General features: G+C 41.3%; 1 protein-coding gene across 1 annotated transcript in view; it reads left to right on the top strand.

Annotated features, from left to right (window-relative positions):
- Positions 1 to 20,846, top strand: part of SORCS1 (sortilin related VPS10 domain containing receptor 1) — a 539,126-nt gene extending 518,280 nt beyond the window's left edge. Inside the window, exons 25-28 of the mRNA XM_089508330.1 lie at positions 12,090 to 12,195; positions 12,303 to 12,463; positions 17,941 to 18,143; positions 19,886 to 20,846. Coding sequence (XP_089364456.1) covers positions 12,090 to 12,195; positions 12,303 to 12,463; positions 17,941 to 18,080 — 407 coding nt within the window. The 3' untranslated portion in view covers positions 18,081 to 18,143; positions 19,886 to 20,846. The remainder of the gene's footprint in view (positions 1 to 12,089; positions 12,196 to 12,302; positions 12,464 to 17,940; positions 18,144 to 19,885) is intronic.
- The last annotated feature ends 1,918 nt before the right edge of the window (positions 20,847 to 22,764 follow it).

The following is a 22,764-nucleotide window of genomic DNA, read 5'->3' as shown; positions in this document are numbered from 1 at the left end:
ATTTTTTTCAGAATAAGTAACAAACTGCAAAGGTTCTCATCAGTCCAAGATTCTCCCTGCCAGGGTTTCCCAACACCCAAGACACACTTTTTTCTTAATCATTTTTCAAACATCTATAAATATTATTTCTGTCCCTAGTCTTTAAGTTGTTTCAAGATTGCTATTTCTATTGCAAGACACTAGCTTGTGATTAGAATAAATACATATGTACAGTTTTATTCCTTGGTTGTGTAGATACTATTTCCAAGTAAAGAGGCCTGTACAATTTCATAGCCCCCAGAGTGTACCTCTTCAGAAGAAATTTTTGTTCTTACTGCCTCCAAACTGCCATAGAACTTCCTTGCTTCCATAGTGCAACTCTTCTCACCTAATGGTATTGCAACTACAAGGTGTGTGTGTGTGTGTGTGTGTGTGTGTGTGTGTGTGTGTGTAGTTATATTATAGAAAATAGAAGCTGAGAATCAAAGCTGAAGTATCAGTAAGACAGGCATGCTCTTTCCAAGACATGCTGTCTGTATATAAGATGACAGCTTTACTAGATTATTTTCACACTTTCTCATCTTGTAGCTTCAGACCAGCTCATTTTGCAAGAACACTGTACCTACTTTTTGATTGGCTTATTCATTATTACACTAATCAAGTCTGATTGGAAATAACAAGGTTGTGAGTAGGTTAAGTCAGGGAGAGCATATTAGTCTAGTTTCTAATACTGGTTTGTCAGCAGTGGCAGAGAATTATATTTGCATATGAAATATACCATAAATCCCCAATGCCATTTGGATTTGGGCAATTTGTCTCAACCAAATTGACTAATTTCCAAACTGAAAATCAGCTTTGGCTCTCACAACCCAAATCTGGATAGTAAACCTATGTTTTGCTTATGAGGATTCCAATTTCATCAGTGAGATATGAGTTCTGTTGTCATTGTCCAAAAGCAATGCCTTTCAGGAAACTGAAACTTAAACATTTTAAATGGGAAGGAGAAAAGCTTCCCAGTTCTGAATGTAGATACTTTAACTGTCATTGATAATATGATGGTGCTGTTGAGTCTTTTTCTCATTTCTCATTCCTTGCTGGCTAATTAGTAAAACTTTTGAATATCACAGAGTGAGGGCAGGTCAGATGAGTTTCACTTGCAGGATTGTGGCATTTATATTTGATAAGGTATAGCAAAATTGATGTCAGTTTTCTCGGAATATCTTTTAAAATCCATCAACACAGCCCCATTTGTGCCATTTCTAATATGTTAGATAAACTCCATTTTAAATACATGATCCTGAATGCACTGTGTAGAGAGATCCCACTGACTTCCTTGGGGTGTATGAATGAAAAATGGATGTACTACATCCCTTGTTTTTTTCAAATTTTGACATGATAACAATATCCCTGGCAGCAATAATTTTTAATAATTCTATTTCCTATCAAAAATATATATTTCAAGTTTCCTGTTGCTTACAATGACTACTATAGGATGCAAGTTGAATTTAAGGATCTGTTTGTGAAATGTGAACTTTTGTCTTTCATCAAAATGATATATTCAAAAGATAAACTGATAGTGACATGTGAGAAAACAGGGAGTTTTGCATGTCAGTCATTTCCTGCTCAGCTGTGGGACCCCCTTGGGGACCTTAGGCAAGTTACATTCTCTCTGCCTCAAGGGAAGGCAATGACAAACCTCCTCTGAACAAATCTTGCCAAGAAAACCCATGATAGCGGTTTGCCATAAGTTGGAAACAACCTGAAGGCATGTAGCAGTCACTCACACATGTGAGCTGACCAAATTTGTTCTTTTTCACATGCAGCATGAATTGGAATGCTTTAGAATGTTGAAAGACTACTTTCCCTTGTTTGTAATAATATTTACCAAATCCACCTACATAATGGACAAAAAATAAGTATATTTAAAACAGCGTGTACATGAAATCCTTATTTATAAGAAGATGTAGACAAAGGTATTCTATTCGTTGGAAGAAAAATTCACTTGAAACATTAAATTAACAGAGGACATGAAATGTGTCCATCTGGAAAAAAAGAGTACCAAAAATTCATAAATTTGAAAAAAAAGGTTTAAAATGGAAACTAATTTTCTTGTGACATTTGTATATGTCTAATAGAAACAACACTCGGCAATGCAAAGAAAGATAATCTATGAAATCATACTTTAGAGATCCAGCCAGCCATCCTTAATATTAGATAGCACTTCAGTGGAAATACATTACAGTGTTATGGGAAAGTCTTCCTACTAATGAGAATAATTTGGCAATGGAACCAGTTGCCTTGAAAGATGGTGGGGTCTCCTTTTGTGGATGTCTTCAAAAAGAGGCTGGACACCTATGTGGAAAGCCCATTCCAACTCTATGATACAATGATACTGTAGTTTACACATATGGCTCACATTGGGTGTATTTATACATAACAGTAATCTACAGATCAATACTACATACATAAGCTCCACTCACCTCCTCCTCTGCACATCACAGGATGAAGACACCCTCATCAAGACATTAGAAACTTTCATTTTCACTCGGATTAACCAGGTGCTGTAGATTATGGCGGGATTCAAACCGCCGCTTTGCGGCGCTTCCCCGCCGCTGCCGTTTGCTCCGCGCGGGAGCTGCAGCAGCCAAACCGTGCGGCTCCCGCGCGGAACAAAAAAGAAGCTCCATTTCGGAGCTTCTTTTTGCGGCGCCTCTATGACATCGCGAGGCGCCACTGGCGCATTCGCGACATCATAGGCGCCGCGACACGTCTGGATGCTATGCGTCCAGTACGTAAAGATGGCGGCGCCCATGTGGAAGGGGCGCCGCCATCTTGTACGTATAGGATACGTACTAGGGTTAGGGGGGTGCGGAAGCACCGCCCCTTCCTAACCCTAGTACGTATCCTATACGTACTATATGGCGGTTTGTATCCCACCTATATTTGAGATAAAGGAACTTCCAAAACCACCTCTGAGTGTTTCTTGCCTAAAGAACTATTTTTTTAAAAAGACATGGGGTTGTCATAAATCAAGAGGAGATTTGAAGATGTATGTGTGTGTGTGTTCATGCATGCGTGCATGTGCACACGCGCACACACACAAAATTTGATTCATCCAAACTAGAACTATATAAACAGAACCCTTCCTCCAGTCCATCTGGTGCCATCTGAGCATGGAGGGAGAGATGCAGGCCCAGCTCCATTGGGCTTGGCCTAGATTAAGAAGCAGAGCCCTATCTCCAGTCCATCTGCCTTGATCCAGGCCTTAGAGGGAGAGAAGAACTGCTGGAACCGATCCCCTTCCCCACCACCATTCCCTTCTTCTTTTGTGTCATGTGTTTTTAGATTGTAAGCCTGAGGGCAGGGAACCATCTAATTAAAAATAATAATAATTGTAAGCTGCTCTGAGAGCCTTTAGGGCTGAAAAGTGGAGTATAAATACTGTAAATAAAATAAATAACAAATATGTGATTAATGTTAACTATTTAGAAATGAGCAACATGCAGCTTTGTGACCCCATGTAGCTCTTCCATTCATTTTTGCAGTGTCCCAAAGTATCCTCTTCTATAATACTGCATGCACAATCAAAATTTTGTCGGACGATGTTGAAATAAGTAGCATGTAAACTACAAATGCACATTTCCCTTTCAAAGCAAGGCACAGATCCTTTCCACATCAATTTGTTAACAAGCAGATGTTTGAAACCAGCAGCCTTGGCAGTGTAGCAACAGCCATTTGATGTGAAAATTTCTCTCCATTTTAATCCCAGTATCACCAAATCCCCTTACAGTTTCTTTCAAAATTTGTTTCCTATTGGGTTAGAGGACTATGGCCCAAAACAACAGGCAGATGGGGCTGCTCCAAGGGTGTGGCATCTAAATGAAAGCCACCTCTAAGGCAGCCCAAAACCAGCCCCAGAAGGAGCAGATTTTTTTCCACTCCTGGCTGTGCTCCTTTTGGAACAGCAGCAGGAGGCGCCCTCAAGGCTGCAATATGTGTTCACCTTGGCCCCTGGGTGATCGGGCTGGGAGTGGCTTCTGGCCGCTCCTGGATACCCATCTGCTTTACCCCTTTGTGTTTTGTTTCTCAAGTTTTTTTGTTTACACCTTTATGCATTATTTTCCTCATATGTGTATTTATTTGCACAAGTTACCCCTAGTGCTTGCAGTTTGCTCCATATTTTTTAGTATTCTTTTTTTCAATTCTGTGCATTTTAGCTTTTTTACTTTTTTGAAAATGTGTGCATAATTTTATATATGTTTTATTTCTTCGAATTGCCCTGAAAATCTTGCAGATGTATAGATGTTTGAGATAAGATATGTATTCTCCCACACGTTGCAGGAAGTGCAGAAATGCTACTTTTTTTGAGAGCGAATAGTCCAAGAATATTTCCTTCCATCCCTAGTGGCACCCCATAGGTTATGGGGAGAAGGGACCCCAGGTCCATGAAAGTTACATGTCCATGGCTTAGAGAAGAAGGCCAATTTCATAGTACAGTTAATTACTCTAGCTTTCCCTGCTAAAGCAAAATTAGCATTAACAATATTCTTAGTTTGTATATATTGAGTAACCACAGTTACGTAGCTGAAAGTGGATGTTGAAGCCTTACAGGTGAACCGAAGAGTATACAGTGTGTCCGCGCCATACTGAAATATTCAAAGCAATAAGGGAGGAAAATAGCAGTATTACTATATCACAATTTGATGCCACAGTAATTTTATGGGTCTTGAGGCCTCCTACCTTCCCATTCTAAAACCTCCTAGCACATTTCAATCAGTTGCTATACACAGGAAAGATTTCTTTTTTCCTTTTTTCACTTCATATGTATCATTCATTTTAATTTGTAATATAAATAATATACTTTTCACCTATTAAAAGATACAGGCATTCCTTCCATCACTGACAGGGTTTGATGCCAGTTGCTCTCCTAATCCTATGTACTAGTAATTAAATTATTCAATAGGTGCTTATTCTAATTGTAACCAAAACAACACTATCCATTCTGACATCATGTTGTTTTGGTTACAATAGCAATATAAGCAGTTAGTGAGGAACAGTAAGATTTACAGAAGTACACTTAAAAAAAAACTGTAAGAGGAGTCTCTGTCCACTATTACCTCCAGTGACAATACAGCATGAACAATGAATATGTCACCCAGATTGAATATTGAAGGCAGGGAAAGTGGAATGAGGAGGAAAAGAATGGTGTATTCCTAGGAGAAGAAATGGCTGTCATATTGAAACAACTAGCACTCCACACTACAGTATTTTGGTGCCATGGGAGGAGTAAATAACTGTATTCTCAGTATCCTTCCATAAACAGAGTTTATGAATAGAGGGGAAACAGGTTTTTCAAGAAATAAGTAAAAGGCTGAATTAAGTTGTGTGGCATTCAGTCATCATTTAGTGACTGCTCACTGTAGATATGCTTCAGAAACAAAAATTAAAAAAAAACAAAAACAAAGCACACACATGCCTGCATTTCCTGCCCAATGACATGCTTTGAAAGGCTTTTGGTGCCTTTTCCTTTTCTTTCTAGAAAGCATGACCAATCTTGTACACTTTTTCCTACAAAAGTAGTGTGGAATAAGGGGTGGGTGTGGATGGGGATGAAGTCCAAGGAGAGAAAGCGGAAACCAAAAAGGAAACAAGTTATAAGTGGCATAGTATTCATACCTAGTATTCATCAGACTTACATGTGGCCCCCTTGGCTTCTAGGCCCTCTCCATACTCCAAAATAAATTAGCTTCCTCCCTGTTTCCTGAGTTGTACCCTTTCCCCATAAGTACTAATGAGAATCCATTTATTTCAAAGAAAACATGAATGAATTTAATCTTCACACAGAGATATAAATCTGTGCATTTCTCATCAGTGATTGCAAGGATAAATAGTTACATACTATTCTTCCTGAAGTCCTCTGTATAGTACAGTTTCCTCCTAACTATTGTTCTTTGAGGGGGCTCATTCTGCACAAAAAATATTATTATATTATTATTATTTTCAAAAATTCAAAATTAGGACTAGATTTTCTTTCAGCTGCAGAAAGAAAGAAAAAAGGGGTGGCTTTTTACATAAACCCAGACCTAAATCCTGTAGAAATATTAAATGATAACAAAGGGATGTTATATTGGGGTGATAGCCCAGATCCAAAATAAAAAAACCTTATTATTTATTTATATAGCACTGTAGATTTGCTATACTTTTGTATAAATACCTTTGTCTTTTTCTGAACAATTAACCAAGGTGAGAAACACAGTCTCTTGCACAAAAATCATGTTTTTCTGGAACAAACTGTTTCTGCACAAAAACATGGTTTATAAAGAGGAATAACATGCATACTTTTGTAGAGAAAAAACACATGCATTTTGTATAGAATAAGTCTCCCAGAGACTTTACAAAATCATGAAGAATCTTCATTATTGCTCTTGCAGAATTTTACAAGCACCAAGAAAGTCATTTTTATGCAAGCAAATGAATAGTTTCTCCTTCCCAATTCCTAGTAAACTCTTCTACCATTATGAGTCATTCCATAATGACTGGCATTGTTCCACTTTTATAATAGTTGGCTAACTCTATGGAAATAATTGTACAAGGGTAGAAAAGTGGGATTAAAAAGTATGAAGAATGAGTCACTGTTTAAAGCACCACATAATGCAGATTAACTAATAGCTTCTCTGGGTATCTTGGCTATATCCAATTAGCAGCACAGCAAATATCCACATATCCTCTTTATACATCTGCAAAAATTACAGGAGGTGAGAGGAAATGTTGCATAGTTTTGGTCTCTATTAAATTAAATGGCCTCTAAATATGCAGCTGCCACTACTAAGTAGATAAATTTCTTTTTTTAAAAAAAAAATTCAATCCAGATGCATACAAAACTAAGGTTTTAATGCTCTGCTAGTGTATATTACTAAGTAATATAGTAGCTAGGTATTAGAAGTATATAGGCATCCAACTCTATCTACACTTCACTCCCAGGTCCCAATAAGATTCTTGAGCTAAATATTTAAGATTCACTGTGTATATATCAACAGAGTATAAGCCACTGTTACTCAACAGTGCTGTTGAATAAACCATGCTTATTCAACAGCAGAGCTCTCAACAAAATTCATATATCTGGTGCTCAGAAATGTAAGTCTTGGGGTTTGTAATTTTTGCCTCAAAAACAAGATGTGTATTATGATCTGTAAATTCTTAACTGGCTTGGAATTTAATGTGATTTTGAGAGTATAAGTTTCCTCCCAGTTAAGAGGACTAACTATCTTGGCATCCTTTTCATGCAACACATTTATAGCACTATGATTCCACTTTGCCAACCATGGTTCCATCCTGTATAATCCTGTGATTTTCAGTTTAGGGAGGGATAATGAGACCCCTTTACCAGGGAGCTCTAGTGCTGTTGCCATGGCAGTTAAAGTGGAATCACAGCAATGTAATTGTTAGCGTGAAAGTACTGTAAGTTACTAGAGTTAGCTGTGGAAAGTTGTAAGAAGAAAGGAAGGGCCCTGTGAAAGGTGAGTCATATTTCAGGAGAAATAAATATTGATTTGAAAATCTGAATTATCCCTAAATAAAAAGACGTTACTTGGAGTAGCACTGTTCTTCAGTAACAAATACTTGGAATTAGTCCCCTGTTTTTCTGGAAAAGCCAATCCTGCCTCAATAATTGATAGGCATCCCTTGTGCATGCGCACATATTATTCCAAATACTGCTGTACTTTGGATCTTTGACTTGTGGAAATACAAACAGTAAAGCAGGGCTGGCCATGCACTGTATACAAGATACATGCATTTTTTGGTCTTTTTTGAGATCCTAAATCCTGCTTCCACCAAAATTACTGCTGTTTTGCTGAATATGGCAGTGTGGCAACAGTAAAGGTGTGTATTTCTTCAAGACCAAGATGTAGTCACCAAAACAAAGCTTTTATTAAATAATAATAAATAAATCATTTATTTGTAGCCCGCCTTTCCTGGGTAGATCAAAGCGGTTAACATGGTTGTATACAATATAGAAATTGTAACAACAATCAGTCAATACATCAATATAAAAACAATTAAAACAAGGTTAAAAAATACAAGCTAAAACATACAGACTAGCTGACTCAAAAGTGCATGTGCAGTGTGCAGTGGGGAGATAACAGATGTTACAATGTCTGGGGAAAGGCTTGTTCTAAGAGGAAGGTTTTTAACCTCTTCCTAAATTGGTCAAGGGAGGTGACTGAGCGGAGCTCGCCGGGAAGAGAGTTCCAGAGCTGCGGGGCAGAGATAGAATATGCCCTCTGAGCAGTTGCAGCATATTTTGTGCCTGGAACCCTCAACAGTTGCTTCCCGGCTGATCTGAGAGCGCGGGGCGGATTGTACGGGGAGAGGTGGTCCTCCAAGTACCCTGGGCCCAAGCCATTTAGGGCTTTATAGGTTATAACCAACACCTTGTATTGTGCCCGGAAGCAAATAGACAGCCAATGTAGATCTTTCAAGACAGGTGTTATGTGGCTGGTCCTGGAGGATCCAGTGACCAGTCTTGCTGCCATGTTCTGAACCAGTTGTAGCTTCCGAGTATGGTACAAGGGTTGCCCCATGTAGAACGCATTACAGAAATCCAACCGAGAGGTCACCAGAGCATGTACCACCGTTTCAAGGTCGTCCCGGCCCAGGTAGGGTCGCTGCTGGCGTATCAGCCGAAGTTGATAACAGGTGCTCCTGACCGTCGCATCCACCTGAGATGTAAGGTGGAGCGACGAGTCCAGAACCACCCCCAGACTGCGAACGGAGTCCTTCAAGGGGAGCGTGACCCTGTTCAGGACAGGTGGACAAATATCCTTCGCCGGGCCCGGGGAACCTATCACGAGCACTTCCGTTTTTTCTGGATTCAAACTGAGTCTGTTTTCCCTCATCCAGCCCATTACCGACTCCAGAAAGGCATTTAGAGGAGAGATGCCATCCTTGGTCACTGCATCAGTCGGAGACACAGAGAAACATATTTGGGTGTCATCAGCGTACTGATAACACCTCGCCCCATGTCTCCGGATGATCTCAACCAGCGGTTTCATGTAAATGTTGAATAGCATGGGGGACAGAATGGCTCCTTGAGGGACACCAGATGTAAGCGCCCTCTTATCGGAGCACACGTCCCCCAGCTGCACCATCTGGAGTCTACCCGAGAGGTAGGAACAGAACCACCTCAGGCGTTCCAGAAGGATACCATGGTCAATGGTTTCGAAAGCCACTGAGATGTCTAAGAGCACTAACAGGGACACGCTACCCCTGTCCATGCCCAGACGGAGATCACTGACCAGGGCGATCATGGCAGTCTCAACTCCATAGCCCGCCCGGAAGCCGGTTTGAAATGGGTCTAGAAAATCAGTATCATCCAAGACCGATTGAAGCTGGATTGCAACTGCCCTCTCGATTACCTTCCCCCAAAAAGGTAGCAGCGAAACAGGCCGATAATTATTATGCATCAGGGGGTCTAGGGAGGGCTTTTTTAACAGCGGTTTTACTATGGCCCATTTTAACCTGGATGGAAATCGCCCTTCCCTGAGTGATGCATTGATTATGCAGCGCAACATGATGTTTACAGCTGCCCCCCCCCCCCCGAGCCACTAGCCACGAGGGACAGGGATCAAGAGAACATGTTGTCTTCCTAACACTTCGAAGGATCTTGTCCACTTCCTCAGTACTCACCGACTCAAAATGATCCAGTACAATTGAGTCCACGGAAGCTCTGGAGACCTCTACTCTGGTTCCTGAAGAAATGCTGGCGTCAAGATCAGCCCTTATCCGAGAGGTTTTATCTGCGAAGAAGTTGTTAAACTTGTCACAGCAGGCCTTGGATGGTTCCAAAATAGAGTTCAGGGAGGAGGGTGGCTGAGTGAGCTCCCTCACTACCCTGAACAGCTCTGCCGGACGTGACTCCGCGGACGCGATACGCGCAGCACAGAACGAGTTCTTTGCTGCACTTATCACCACTCCATAGGCCTCCAAAAGAGAGTCTAGGAGTGCCTTGTCGGCTAAGTCCTGGTGTCTTCGCCATTTGCGCTCTAGTTGTCGCAAAACCTGCTTCCTATCCCTGAGATCTTCCGTATACCAGGGTCGTTTTTTGGAAGCAGGTCTGAGAGGAAACTTGGGAGCGATACTGTGTATAGCCCTGGAGAGATCAGTATCCCAGGTGGTAGTCAGGGCATCAACAGAATCGCCGTCAGTTCCAACCATATACCCCTCTAGGGCTTCTTGGAACCTTTTGGGTTTCATCAGCCTTCGAGGGAGGACCATCCTAACAGGTCCGCCACCCCCGGGAGGGATCTGGGTAGATGCCTTGATTTTAACCTCTACCAGGAAATGATCCGTCCATGACAAGGCGGAGATATTTGTTACCTCCGCCCACGGTATCTCCATGTCTGTGCAAAAGACCATATCAAGCGTATTACCAGCAGAGTGTGTGGGCCCTGTGACCAGTTGAGACAGGCCCATGGCAGTCATGGTAGCCATGAACTCCCAAGCCGCACCAGTTGGACTGTGGCTGGCCTCGATGGGGATGTTGAGGTCCCCCAGGACAAGAAGCCTAGGGGACTCCAACACCAGCTCCGAGACCAGCTGTGTCAGCTCGGCCAGGGAGTCTGTTAGTGCACAGGGTGGCCGGTAGACCAACAGAATCCCTAAACTGTCTCTGGCCTTCAGGGTCAGGTAGATACATTCGATATGAGTAGTTTGCCGGACATGGTTCCTGGTTAAGGAAAGGGTGTTCTTATGAATCAAGGCAACACCACTCACCTAACCTGGTCTGGTCCTTGACTGAGTACCCGGCAGGGAGGGCCTGTGCCCACACAGCTTCCCCTTTAGGCCCAAGCCAGGTCTCAGTGATGCAAGCCAGGTCGCAGCTCTTATCATCCAACAGATCGTAAAATATGTGGGTATTATTCTTTACAGACCTGGCATTGCACAGGAGCAGAGACAGGGTTTGTGGTACAGTTGGACTGACCCTCAGATCTCTTTGGTTAGGAGAATGGATGGAAGGGGAGATAGATATTATGCATTGATCTCGCCTTCCCTTATAACGCGACTCCACTCTCCTACCGCCATACCTCCCCCTGCCCCACCCTACTCCAATAGGAGCCCCGCTCACCCCAAGAACATCACCCGCCACCTCCCCAACCTGAGCACTCCCCATATCCATAGACTCTCCCCCCCACAACGCAACACAGCAGCAGAGGAAAGATACAATATCAATCATTCTCTGCTACTATACAGCTAGCAGGTACCCAGCCCTTTCACCCTCTACGACGCTGCACAGGAGCACAGTTGTGCAGTTGCTGGGATGTAGAGTCCGTAGGCGGCTTCTCTGGGATGGTGCGCAGATGCGCAGACTTACACCCAAACCCAGAGAGCCGCCCGGCCGCAGCAACCCCAACAGCAACAGTCCTTTGGAGGAAACGGGGGTGGGACGAAGGAGGAGTCCAGTGAGATGGCTATAAGCGTGCCTCTGCCACCGGCACACCCCTCTCTCCACCTTCCCCCAGTTGTTACAAACACTCCTCAGTCCTGGCTGGCTGGAAACGCTGGGATGTAGAGTCCGTAGGCGGCTTCTCTGGGATGGTGCGCAGATGCGCAGACTTACACCCAAACCCAGAGAGCTGCCCGGCCGCAGCAACCCCAACAGCAACAGTCCTTTGGAGGAAACGGGGGTGATGTTCCGCGGCCTGGAAAGCAGTGGATTGGGGCCCCAGAGGCTGCCGTTCTAGCAGCTGAGGCCCCAATCTGACAGGGAAGGAGCGCCTACAGGCCACCCCAAAGGGGCGGCCTGTAATGCGCCGTAGTTACCTACCTCTACTGTAGAGGCCCAGAGGGGTAAAGATAACTATACAAGAAGATGCGGTGCTCTGCAGCTCCTGTGTATATGCATGATTGTATAATGCTTCAGTTTATGTATCCCTATTGAGTTTCCAAATGAAGGGCCTAAAGTAAATGAGGATTGGTTGCCTAAGAACAAAATGTCTATGTAGGGTAGGTATGTATATCAAATCCACAAAACCTATTAATGTTGTACTTAGGCTGCCAGGCTAGAATATTTGGGGACCTGATATTCTGTTTTCTTCTCTAACTTTCTACAGCCCCACTCATAGATGTCACACCTAGCCACAGTGGTTCAGCCATGCTGATGCTGCTGTCTGTGGTATTTGTGGGATTGGCAGTATTTGTAATCTACAAATTCAAAAGGTATGATTTCTTCCTCCTTGCCTTCCTGTTCTTCTGTGAGGTGTGAAAACATAATGCAAGAAGAGCCTTAGTGTACACACCAACAATGGTTTCTGTTAATGTTTTAGGAAGATTCCGGGCATTAATGTTTATGCACAGATGCAGAATGAGAAAGATCAAGAGATGGTCAGTCCAGGCAGTCAAACTGAAAGCATGCCTAATGTCCCTCAAAGGGAGCTGATGACCCCAGAGCAACTAGTAGATGAGAAGTTGGAGACCCGGCCCATAGGTAAATAAATGACAGCAGCCAACAATTGGCCAAAGTCTGCCTTCTGATTGGCTAAATCTATTCTGAGTCTCCCAACCTCCTCTGCTAAAATACTCACTATTCCCACTATTAAGTTAATCTCTCTAGATCACTCTAAACTAATTTCAAAATCTTTATCTCTCTGTCCTATTTAGTGAATAAGAATATTGAAAGTGGTGCTTTGTCTTCATTATAATCTCTCTCTTTCACTCCTTCTCCTTGTAAATGTGTACTTGTATGAACATTGTTTATTGATGAAAATATATTTGATAGCTTTTTTGAAATTTCAACCATGAAATTCGATTGTAATGATAAAATTGCACTAGTTATTGGGCAGAGTGAAAAATTCTCCTGCCATCCCATCAGATATTTATGAAAAACAAAACAAAACAAAAACCCACAACACTCCAATTTCCATTGCATAATAACTTTTTAAAATGATTTAGTTCTACTCTGCCTTTTAGGGAAGGTTCATATACAAGAGATAATAAATGCTTTAATCCATTAACAACTGGATACACAATGTACAATAAAATAACATCAGAAGAATGTTTTGCCAGCTGTGTTTTGTTCATCATTTTTACAGCCATATGCATAAGTAATATTGGGGTTCTCTTACTCAGCATTTAAAAATTGGAAGTAGGGCATGGAATTATATATCACCTTCCTACAGCAAATTTCCCCTCTTCTTTAAATAACAACTCCATGATATTTCAGGATGGCAGTTTGTAAGCTGCCCTGAGTCCCAGCCATGGGAGAAGGGAGGGATATAAATAAATATAATAAATAAATAAATAAATAAATAAATAAATAAATAAATAAAAATATGTTTAGCAGTCCACCCACTGAAATTGTTATTTATAAAAGCCCACTTCTTAATTGTGAAAGACAGTGTGGCATAGTAGTATGACATTGTAGTATTTACCCTGATATTTGCTGGAAGTCAAACTCAGCCAAATCCATAAGGTCTAGCAAATTCCTCACTTGCCTGGAAGACTATTTCATGGTCCAAAAGGTGGGAGAGGCAACAAGGGGGTCAGCTATTTTGGATCTGATCCTAACCAACAAGGATGACTTGGTTAATGGTGTGCAAGTGGTAGGATCCTTAGGTGGAAGTGACCATGTTCTCCTGGAGTTTGTTATACAATGGAAAGGAGAAGCCAGGCTTAGTCAAACACACATTCTAGACTTTAGGAGAGCGGATTTCAGTAAACTTAGAGAAGTATTGAGGGTGATCCCGTGGTCAGAAATACTAAAAGGGAAGGGAGTTCAGGCCAGATGGGAGTTTCTCAAAAGAGAGATACTGAAGGCACAATTTCAAACAGTTCCAGTGAGAAAGAAAAATGGGAGTGTCTCAAGAAACCAGAATGGATGACTAAGGAATTTTCAACCAAGCTAAGTTTGAAACGGAAAATATATAAGAAATGGAAAAAGGGGGAAATCACAAAAAAAGAATTCAAAGAAATAGCAGGCACGTGCAAGGGTAAAGTCAGAAAAGCTAAAGCACAGAATGAACTCTGGCTTGCTAGAGAGGTTAAGAACAACAAAAAGGGCTTTTTTGGATATGTCCGCAGCAAAAGAAAGAAGAAGGAAACGGTAGGGCCACTGCGTGGAGAAGATGGTAAAATGCTAACAGAAGACAGAGAAAAGGCAGAATTACTCAACACCTTCTTTGCCTCAGTCTTCTCAGAAAAGGCAAAGGGTGCTCAACCTGAGGATAATGGAGCAGAGGACAAAATAGAGGAATTTCAGCACAGAATAAGTAAAGAGATAGTAGAGGAATACCTTGTTAATCTAAATGAATGTAAGTCTCCAGGACCAGATGAACTACATCCGAGGGTACTAAAAGAACTGGCAAATGTAATATCGGAGCCATTGACAATCATATTTGAAAACTCCTGGAGAACAGGAGAGATCCCAGCAGACTGGAGGAGGGCAAACGTTGTCCCCATCTTCAAAAAGGGGAAAAAAGAGGATCCCAACAATTATCGTCCAGTTAGTCTGACATCAGTTCTAGGAAAGATTCTGGAGCAGATCATTAAACAGAGAGTCTCTGAACATCTAGAAGGCAATGCCATAATCACAAAAAGTCAACATGGTTTCAGAGAAACAAGTCATGCCAGACAAATCTGATCTCTTTCTTTGATAAAATTACCAGCTTGGTAGATGAAGAGAATGCTGTGGATATAGTATATCTTGATTTCAGTAAGGCCTTTGACAAGGTTTCCCATGACATTCTTGCAAACAAGCTTGTAAAATGTGGGCTCGACAAAGTAACTGTTAAATGGATCTGTAATTGGTTGACCGGCCGAACCCAAAGGGTGCTCAACAATGGCTCTTTTTCAGCCTGGAGAGAAGTGACTAGTGGGGTCCCACAGGGCTCTGTCCTGGGCCCAGTGTTATTCAACATCTTTATCAATGACCTGGATGACAGAATTGAGAACATACTTATCAAATTTGCAGATGACACCAAATTGGGAGGAATAGTTAATACTCTAGAGGACAGGATCAACATTCAAAATGATCTGAATAGACTAGAAAGCTGGGCCAAAGCTAACAAAATGAAATTCAACACAGAAAAATATAAGGTACTGCACTTAGGGCAGAAAAATGAAATGAACAGATATAGGATGGGAGACACATTGCTGAATGAAAATACATGTGAAAGGGATCTAGGAGTCCAAGTAGACCATAAGTTGAACATGAGTCAACAGTGAGATGCAGCTGCTAAAAAGGCCAATGCAATTTTAGGCTGCATCAATAAAAGTATAGTGTCTAGATCAAGAAAAGTAATAGTGCCACTGTATTCTGCTCTGGTCAGGCCTCACCTGGAATATTGTGTCCAGTTCTGGGCACCACAATTCAAAAAGGACACTGAGAAACTGGAGCGTGTCCAGAGGAGGGCGACTAAAATGGTGAAAGGTCTGGAAACCTTGCCCTATGAGGAACGACTCAGGGAGCTGGGGATGTTTAGCCTGGAGAAGAGAAGATTAAGATGTGATATGATAGCCCTGTTTAAATATTTGAAAGGATGTCATATTGACGAGGGAGCAAGCTTGTTTTCTGCTGCTCCAGAGAACAGGACCCGGAACAATGGATGCAAGCTACAGGAAAAGAGATTCCACCTCAACATTAGGAAGAACTTCCTGACAGTAAGGGCTGTTCGACAGTGGAACACACTCCCTCAGAGTGTAGTGGAGTCTCCTTCCTTGGAGGTCTTTAAGCAGAGGCTGGATGGCCATCTGTTGGGGATGCTTTGATTTGGATTTCCTGCATGGCAGGGGGTTGGACTGGATGGCCCTTGTGGTCTCTTCCAACTCTATGATTCTATGACAGTTGGGATAGAAGTTTAAATGAATGAACGAAATAAGGTAAGAATTGTCAGGGATGATGGGAGTTGTAGCTCTTCACCTCTGGCTCGAACTCACCACCTTGTTACGCACCGGCGCTGACCAGTTTTGGCCAGTGGTTAAAGCTTTGCTCTAAAGCAGCAGAGTTACAGAGAATAGGCTGAAGACCCTGACAAACTCTCCAAGCCTTCTCACTCTTGCTTCCACAGAAGTCTTCACACTTCTTCAGGATCCAGCTGGCTCTTGTATCTTCACCCAAGACACCAGACAACTCAGTAGTCTTATATAAAAGATCTACTTTATTCTATTATATACAGCTCCAAAACTATCCAATACTCCACAACTACTACCCACAAAATACATTGGGATTCATAGCAATTATTATAGCCCTTGGAAAACACCACCCACTCTTGTCAGTTTCCACCCAGTGGGCGTGTACACCATTTTCATTGGTTCTCTTGGTTCATCCCACAATTAATGATTTCATCATTTCACCTTGTCCACTTAACAATTCTCAAGTGTGTTCAATTATCCACTTTGCATTTCTGTCCTTGGCATTTAGGACTTGCTAATTACATTACCTTTTACACCTGTGTGGCTTCTAATTGCTTTTGCTGAGTCATCCTGACTCTCACATACATGTTTTATTTCTTTCACTGTATATTCCATGTTGCTTTTTCCTTAACAAGAAAATAATGAGAAAAATATAAAAGTAACTTTTCTTCCACAGTCTTTATGGCACAGGGAGTTACCTCAGCACTGATCCAGTAAAAGAAAAAAAGCAGGAGTCACACACACACACACGTACATAAAATGTGTCATATTTCAACCATAAAGAGTATTGAGAGAAGAAAAGCCCATGGAATAAGATCACACAAAGTAATGAGCCACGAGAGACTCTACAAAAAGAAATGAGCAAATGAAGAATGGAAGGAAATGTGAATATAGTTAGATCAGGACGTGAAGGCTAAAGAAAGGGTATGATTCAAAAAGATGTCACATGTAACAAAAGTAAGTGCCTGATGAGCAGAAGTGGAGGAACTAAAGGAGCAAAGAAAGGACAAGGTTCAAAGGACAAAAGTAGTAGAAAGGGTGGAAAACGAAAAGAATGAGGATTATACAAGCAAAGCAATAAAGACCAGTGGAAGTGAGCATTTGGTTGCATGCTATCATTTTTGTCAGCAGATGCAAACCACATGACTACTGTTATATTCCAATATCTAAATCTACAGATTTGTCCATGTGTATTGCTTGAAAGGGGGCATCTCTTAGCTTTATTTTGACACTGGAACTCCCTTGGCATAGCAGATTTGCATGTCTTTGCCCTCTCCAACCAAATTCAGGAAGAACTGTAAAGTCATGGGATATAAGGGTCGAAGCAGTTGTTCAGGGCAATGTGTGTTCCATAGGATTACCCCCCTCCATTAAATTTCATATATATATATATATATATATATCTGATCTGGCAAAATAAGTCTGTTTAACTTCCAGTGACCAATCGCAAGATAAAGCACACTAAATAAGTAGGTTTTCCTGTTCTATGACAAACCACTTAGCGGAGCACTTCTGAAAAATAAAACCATGATAAATGTATTGTTTAGCTGAAATGAGTCAAGTTTATGCACAGATAGAAAATTGTCACAGGGTCAGCATTTGCACTGCAGAAATAATCCAGTTTGATATCACCTTAACTGCCATGGCACAGTGCTATGGAATTCTGGAAATTGTAGTTTTGTGAGATATTGATCCTTCTCTGTCATCCCAGAATTCCATAGCAATGAGCATGATAATTAAGACAGTGTCAAACAGGATTATTTTTTGCAGTGCAGACGCAGCCAAGGAAGTGATGTCTTAGATACTAAGGAGTAAGAGCTGCCCACAACTGGGAGTGATATGCAACTTATCAATTCTTTAAAGGAGAAACTAATTCTGCGCATACTTTTGCTAATCGAATGCATGAAGATATATGTTCCTTTATTATCATGTGGCTTTTTTTCTATCTTAATCAGCTTCCCTTACCTCCTTGCCTCTCTCCTTGCCCTTATGGAATGACATGCAAGAATGATGCTTTTAATCCCTCTAACTCTTTCTAGCTGGGGTTATTTGTAGGGTTGCCAGATTTCCAAAGACCAATTCTTGTACACAAGAGGCTATTGGGAGGAAAATTTCCTGGACATCCTGGACACCAACCAACGAGCGTGACCAGACAGCCAAGGACTGCCCAGGGTCCAGAACCAGACAGTGCATAGACTGTTGCCCTGCTGATGAGCGTGTTGGCGGTCAGATGTATGAGGAGCGCTCACCAAGCGCAGGTGCGCTGGGTTGCTGACCTGCTGATTAGTAAACTAGCAGTCAGCTAAATGGATGGGTGGGGAACTGGATTGCTGTCTACATGGGGAAAAGACCCAAGTTTTAGAGTTGGGGCAATGAGTGGGCAGTTTGCAGCCCTTTCAGAGCGGCCAGTCACAAGACTTAACTATGAACCTTGTCCTGGACAAAGCTGGAAGTTCCTATACTGTCCACATCAATCATGGATATCTGGCAACCCTATTTTGAATTGATCCCTTGGCTTAATCTGAGCCAATTCAGCCTGAAAGTGGTTTGCAATGCCGGGCTCAGCCTTAGTCAGTGTGTATGTTTGGGCATGTGTGTGTGTGTTTTAAAAAATTAACATGTGAGGATTGTCTTTCTCTGCCTACTATTGTGAAAGCCAGTCCGGGTATGCCTGGGATTAAAATGTTTTTTTTTAATGTAGAACAGTATGTGGTTTCTGCTAGTTTCTGCTCTTCAGTTAAAAGACATTCAGGTTGATTCTAGTTGCTTCTCTTAGTGCTAGCATAATTCTTTTTTCTATGTGCTTGCCTGAGTTAAAGGCCTTTTGTGACCAGATTAGTTGGAATATAAATATCAAACAAATAAGAAAGATATGGAGCCTATACATGTTTCATATAGTTGAACTCATTTTTAACTGTTTACAAAAGACAGATGGATTTTCTGCATTCTGTCATGTCTCTATGGTTCGGTAAGACAACTTGTGGGGAAAAATTTGAGAGAAGGATAGTGCAAAACTTCCTTAATAATAATATCTCTTGCATGTCAACTAACAGTTATGCATGTAAGTGTTGCAGACTACAAAACCTGTCATGTTTGTGTGACAGAGCAAAATATGTATGAAGTATCCAAGGTCTGTATAATGGTAAATATAATAATAATAATTTGTTTTATTTATATACCGCTATTCCAAAGATCATAGCGGTGAACAGCAAGTAAGCTAATTAGCAAGTAAGCTAATTTGCCCCCAACAGTCTGGGTACTCATTTTAGCGACCTCGGAAGGATGCAAGCCTGAGTCGAGCTTGGGCCCTTTTGCTGGTCTTGAACTCGCAACCTTGTGGTTTCGAGTGAATGGCTGCAGTACAGGCATTTAACCACTGCGCCACCAGGGGTAAATATGAGAGAAATGACAAGACAAATTCAAAGGATCAAATATTTTTTTCTCCTGTAAATTCATGGCCTGTAAATTCATGACCCTTTAGCTGAATTCTGCTAAAGGGTCAGGGTTAATATTAGGAAATCATGGGTTTTAGGACAGGACGCCCTATTCTTCCCTCTGCAGAAACTAATCACTGAACGTAAAAGGGATTTAAGTGCTCATTTGGCACATGCTGTGTCTGCTCTTTGGGCAAAGACAAATGCTTTTCAGACTGTCAAAACTTAGACACCATGTATTTTATTTCATAGACCATGAAAAGCATTGTATATTTCGCAGAGGAACACAACTGCCCCAGTTCCTCTTTCCATTCACCTGCTGAGCCACATTTCAACAGTTAAGGCATAGCCATTAGCACAAGAACAAGTTCTTATGAAGTTATTAGCCACCTCTGAAATGAAAAGCAGACATTTGAAGTCCAAATGGTATAGTAGTTAAAAATTACATTCCAAGGGTCAAGACACGAGGCAAGATATTGAAATACTTTCTATTTCCTTGGTAACAGTTTGGCTAACTTTTGTTATTGTTCTCTCTCTCTCTCTCTCTCTCTCTCTCTCTGCCATAGGAAGTATTTCCACAGTCGCTGAGCCTCAAAGCACAAAAGAAATTCCTACTTGTATAAATGTTTAAAACAAGGACACCGATCAGTTGCTATTCCCTTTACCCTTAAATATCTATATATATGTATAAAAGAAAGAAAGAAACCAACTGCTTTTGGACTTTTTGATTCTTCTGATGACAAAAGGGTTTTTAGCTTTAAGCCTGTGCATGTGGATGTCATTTGGATAACATATTTGGAACTGCAGTGTACAGGTGCTCTATTTTAATGGGGTAAAAGGGAAAGAAAAAAAATCTTCCTCTTAATCCTCTCCTCTCTTCTTTTCTAATCAAGGTTTAATTTGTAGATGATTCATACTGATATAGGCCAAGAATGTGCATGGGGAATTTGGGGGAGGGCATGAAGTGGGATAAAAGTTCTTGACCTTTTCAGTATAATTTTTATGCTTTTAGCACTGCAGGATTGTAGGTGGATTTGCCACTGAAACCTCCATTCTTAAGATACACCCAAAAACTGTACTCAAGTTTAAAGGCATCAAAATGTTCCTATGGATTTTGTTGTCCTGCCTTATACTTGTTCATTACTCTCCTTTGTCTAGAATTACTGCTCTAACTTCTTCAGATACAGTTTTAATCCTCAATGTAGCTCAGGATCCTTTAATAATATTATACAGAGGTATAACTCATCTATCTAGTACAATGAAGAAATAATTCCCTTCACAGATATGCAACTAGACACATGGATGAAAACCTAGCTACTTTATGTCTGCCCTTTCAAGACACCATCAGTATGAAACTTTTCATTGACTGATATTTTGAGGGACCTTTTTGAGGGAGGAAAGATAATGTTTCTTAGCTCCACTTAGTAATCGCTCTATTGCCAGCATCCAAATTATGTCTGTCAGTAATATAAAGAATGATGGAAGTGGTTTGTGAGAAGCATCATTTCCTTCATGCAGATTCCCCCCCCCCCCAATTGTCCCCTCTGGCCCATGGAGGTCCATGGTGGGATAATATGAGGGTTTGGGTCACTTCTCACTTTCTAGCCTCTTAATGTTAAGTTCACTACTGCCCTTGGTTACTACTATTGTGGAAATTCAATACAGAGAAATGGCAACACTTGATTTAACTGCCATAATGCTAAACTATTTCAGGGATGTGATTGACCCAAAGAAAATTCTAAGGGTTGCCCAGTATGGGTCTTTTTTTTCATCCAAAACAATGAATTTTTGTCCCAGTCTAATAAACCTCCAATAAGATGGGGGACTTTGAAATAATTTATATCTTAATCTTTAGAATTCCTCTGCACCTTTTGCTACAAGATTTGACATCACTTATGTCTATAGTTGTTGTACTCAAGATGATGAGAAATTAGTCTGATCACTGTATAGCAAACTTCACAATTCTAATAGGCCATGGAAGTCCAATATTAGTCAAGTTATTTTTATAGGTCAATTTGAATGTTTTTTTTTCTTATAGCATTGAACCGACTGCTAATTTTAAAATGACTTTTTGATGTAATTTTTTCCCTCTTGGTTGGTTACGATGTAGTGTAATGTATAATTGCTATTGTTTATTGCTTTTACAGTCATATTTATTAAACAGATTCTGTCTCTAAAGGAAGAATAGATGTTTCCTTTGCTCATTTATCTCATAGTGCCTGGGTATTATTATTATTATTATTATTAACCTTCAGACTTATCTGACATATCCTTAGTCTCAAGGCAAAGTTCTTTAAGTCGCAGTGTGTTCAGTAGCAGAGTTTAGCAAATGCTTAAATTAATACCATTGAAATAAATGGGCCAGTTAATAATTTATGCATGGCCTAATGACCACAAGTGAAGTATATGGGTCATAAAATGATTAACAAAACTATGTCCTTAATGATTAATGAGTGCTTCTATAGGAGAAGACTTATTCAAGCATTAGACTAAACATAGAACAAGTGGATGTGTCCTAGCCCCAGCCTCTCTGTCATCATTTCTCATGTTTGTAAAGTGGCAATCTGAAGAGAAGAGCCTTCTGTACATGTCGAAGCTTTCACTGTAATCTACAACACTATTTTTCAGGGTTCCATTTGATATAGAAAGCTGGTACATGTAGAAGAGCCTTCATATTGGCGGGATACAAACCGCCGCTTTGCGGCGGTCTGCCGCCGCTGCCGGTTAGTCTGCAGGGGAGCCGGAGCCTCCACACGGCGCGGCTCCCGTGCAGACTGAAAAAGAAGCTCCAAAATGGAGCTTCTTCTTGAGTCGCGTTTGCGACGTAGCGAGGCACCAGGGGCGCACTCGCTACGTCACAACGCCCGCGACGCGTACGGACGCTCAGCGTCCGATACGTCAAGATGGCGGCGCCCATGTAGAAGGGGCGCCGCCATCTTGTACGTATTGAATACGTACTAGGGTTAGGGGGGTGCGGAAGCACCGCCCCTTCCTAACCCTAGTACGTATCCTATACGTACTAAATGGCGGTATGTATCCCGCCATTGTCATTTTTTTTTTCACAAGGTGAGCAACAATAGATGAGTTGGAACAAGGACACTTCCACTTGTTGCATGTTTAGTCTAATGCTTGAATAAGTCTTCTCCTTTAGAGGGACTCAATCATTAAGGACGAACTTGAATAAAGCTACAGTCGGACCCTTATATCCTTGGATTCTTCATCCACAAATTCAACCATCCATGGCTTGAAATATTTCCCCCAATTTCCCCCCAAAATGCCAACCTTGATTTTTCAATTTTATATAAGGGGCACCATTTTGCTGTGCCATTGTATATGATGGGACTTGAGCATCCACAGATTTTGGTATTCGTGTGTGTGTGCGTGCACATGCGCGGGGGCCTTGGAACCAAATTCCAGTGGATAACAAGGGCCCATTGTATAAGCC

Source organism: Sceloporus occidentalis, unplaced genomic scaffold, assembly GCF_023333645.1.
Source record: "Sceloporus occidentalis isolate IW3139 unplaced genomic scaffold, rSceOcc1.0.p SCAF_2, whole genome shotgun sequence".
Taxonomy (NCBI): domain Eukaryota; kingdom Metazoa; phylum Chordata; class Lepidosauria; order Squamata; family Phrynosomatidae; genus Sceloporus; species Sceloporus occidentalis.
The sequence above is the reverse complement of the archived record's forward strand: the minus strand, read 5'-3'. Positions and strand labels throughout refer to the sequence as shown.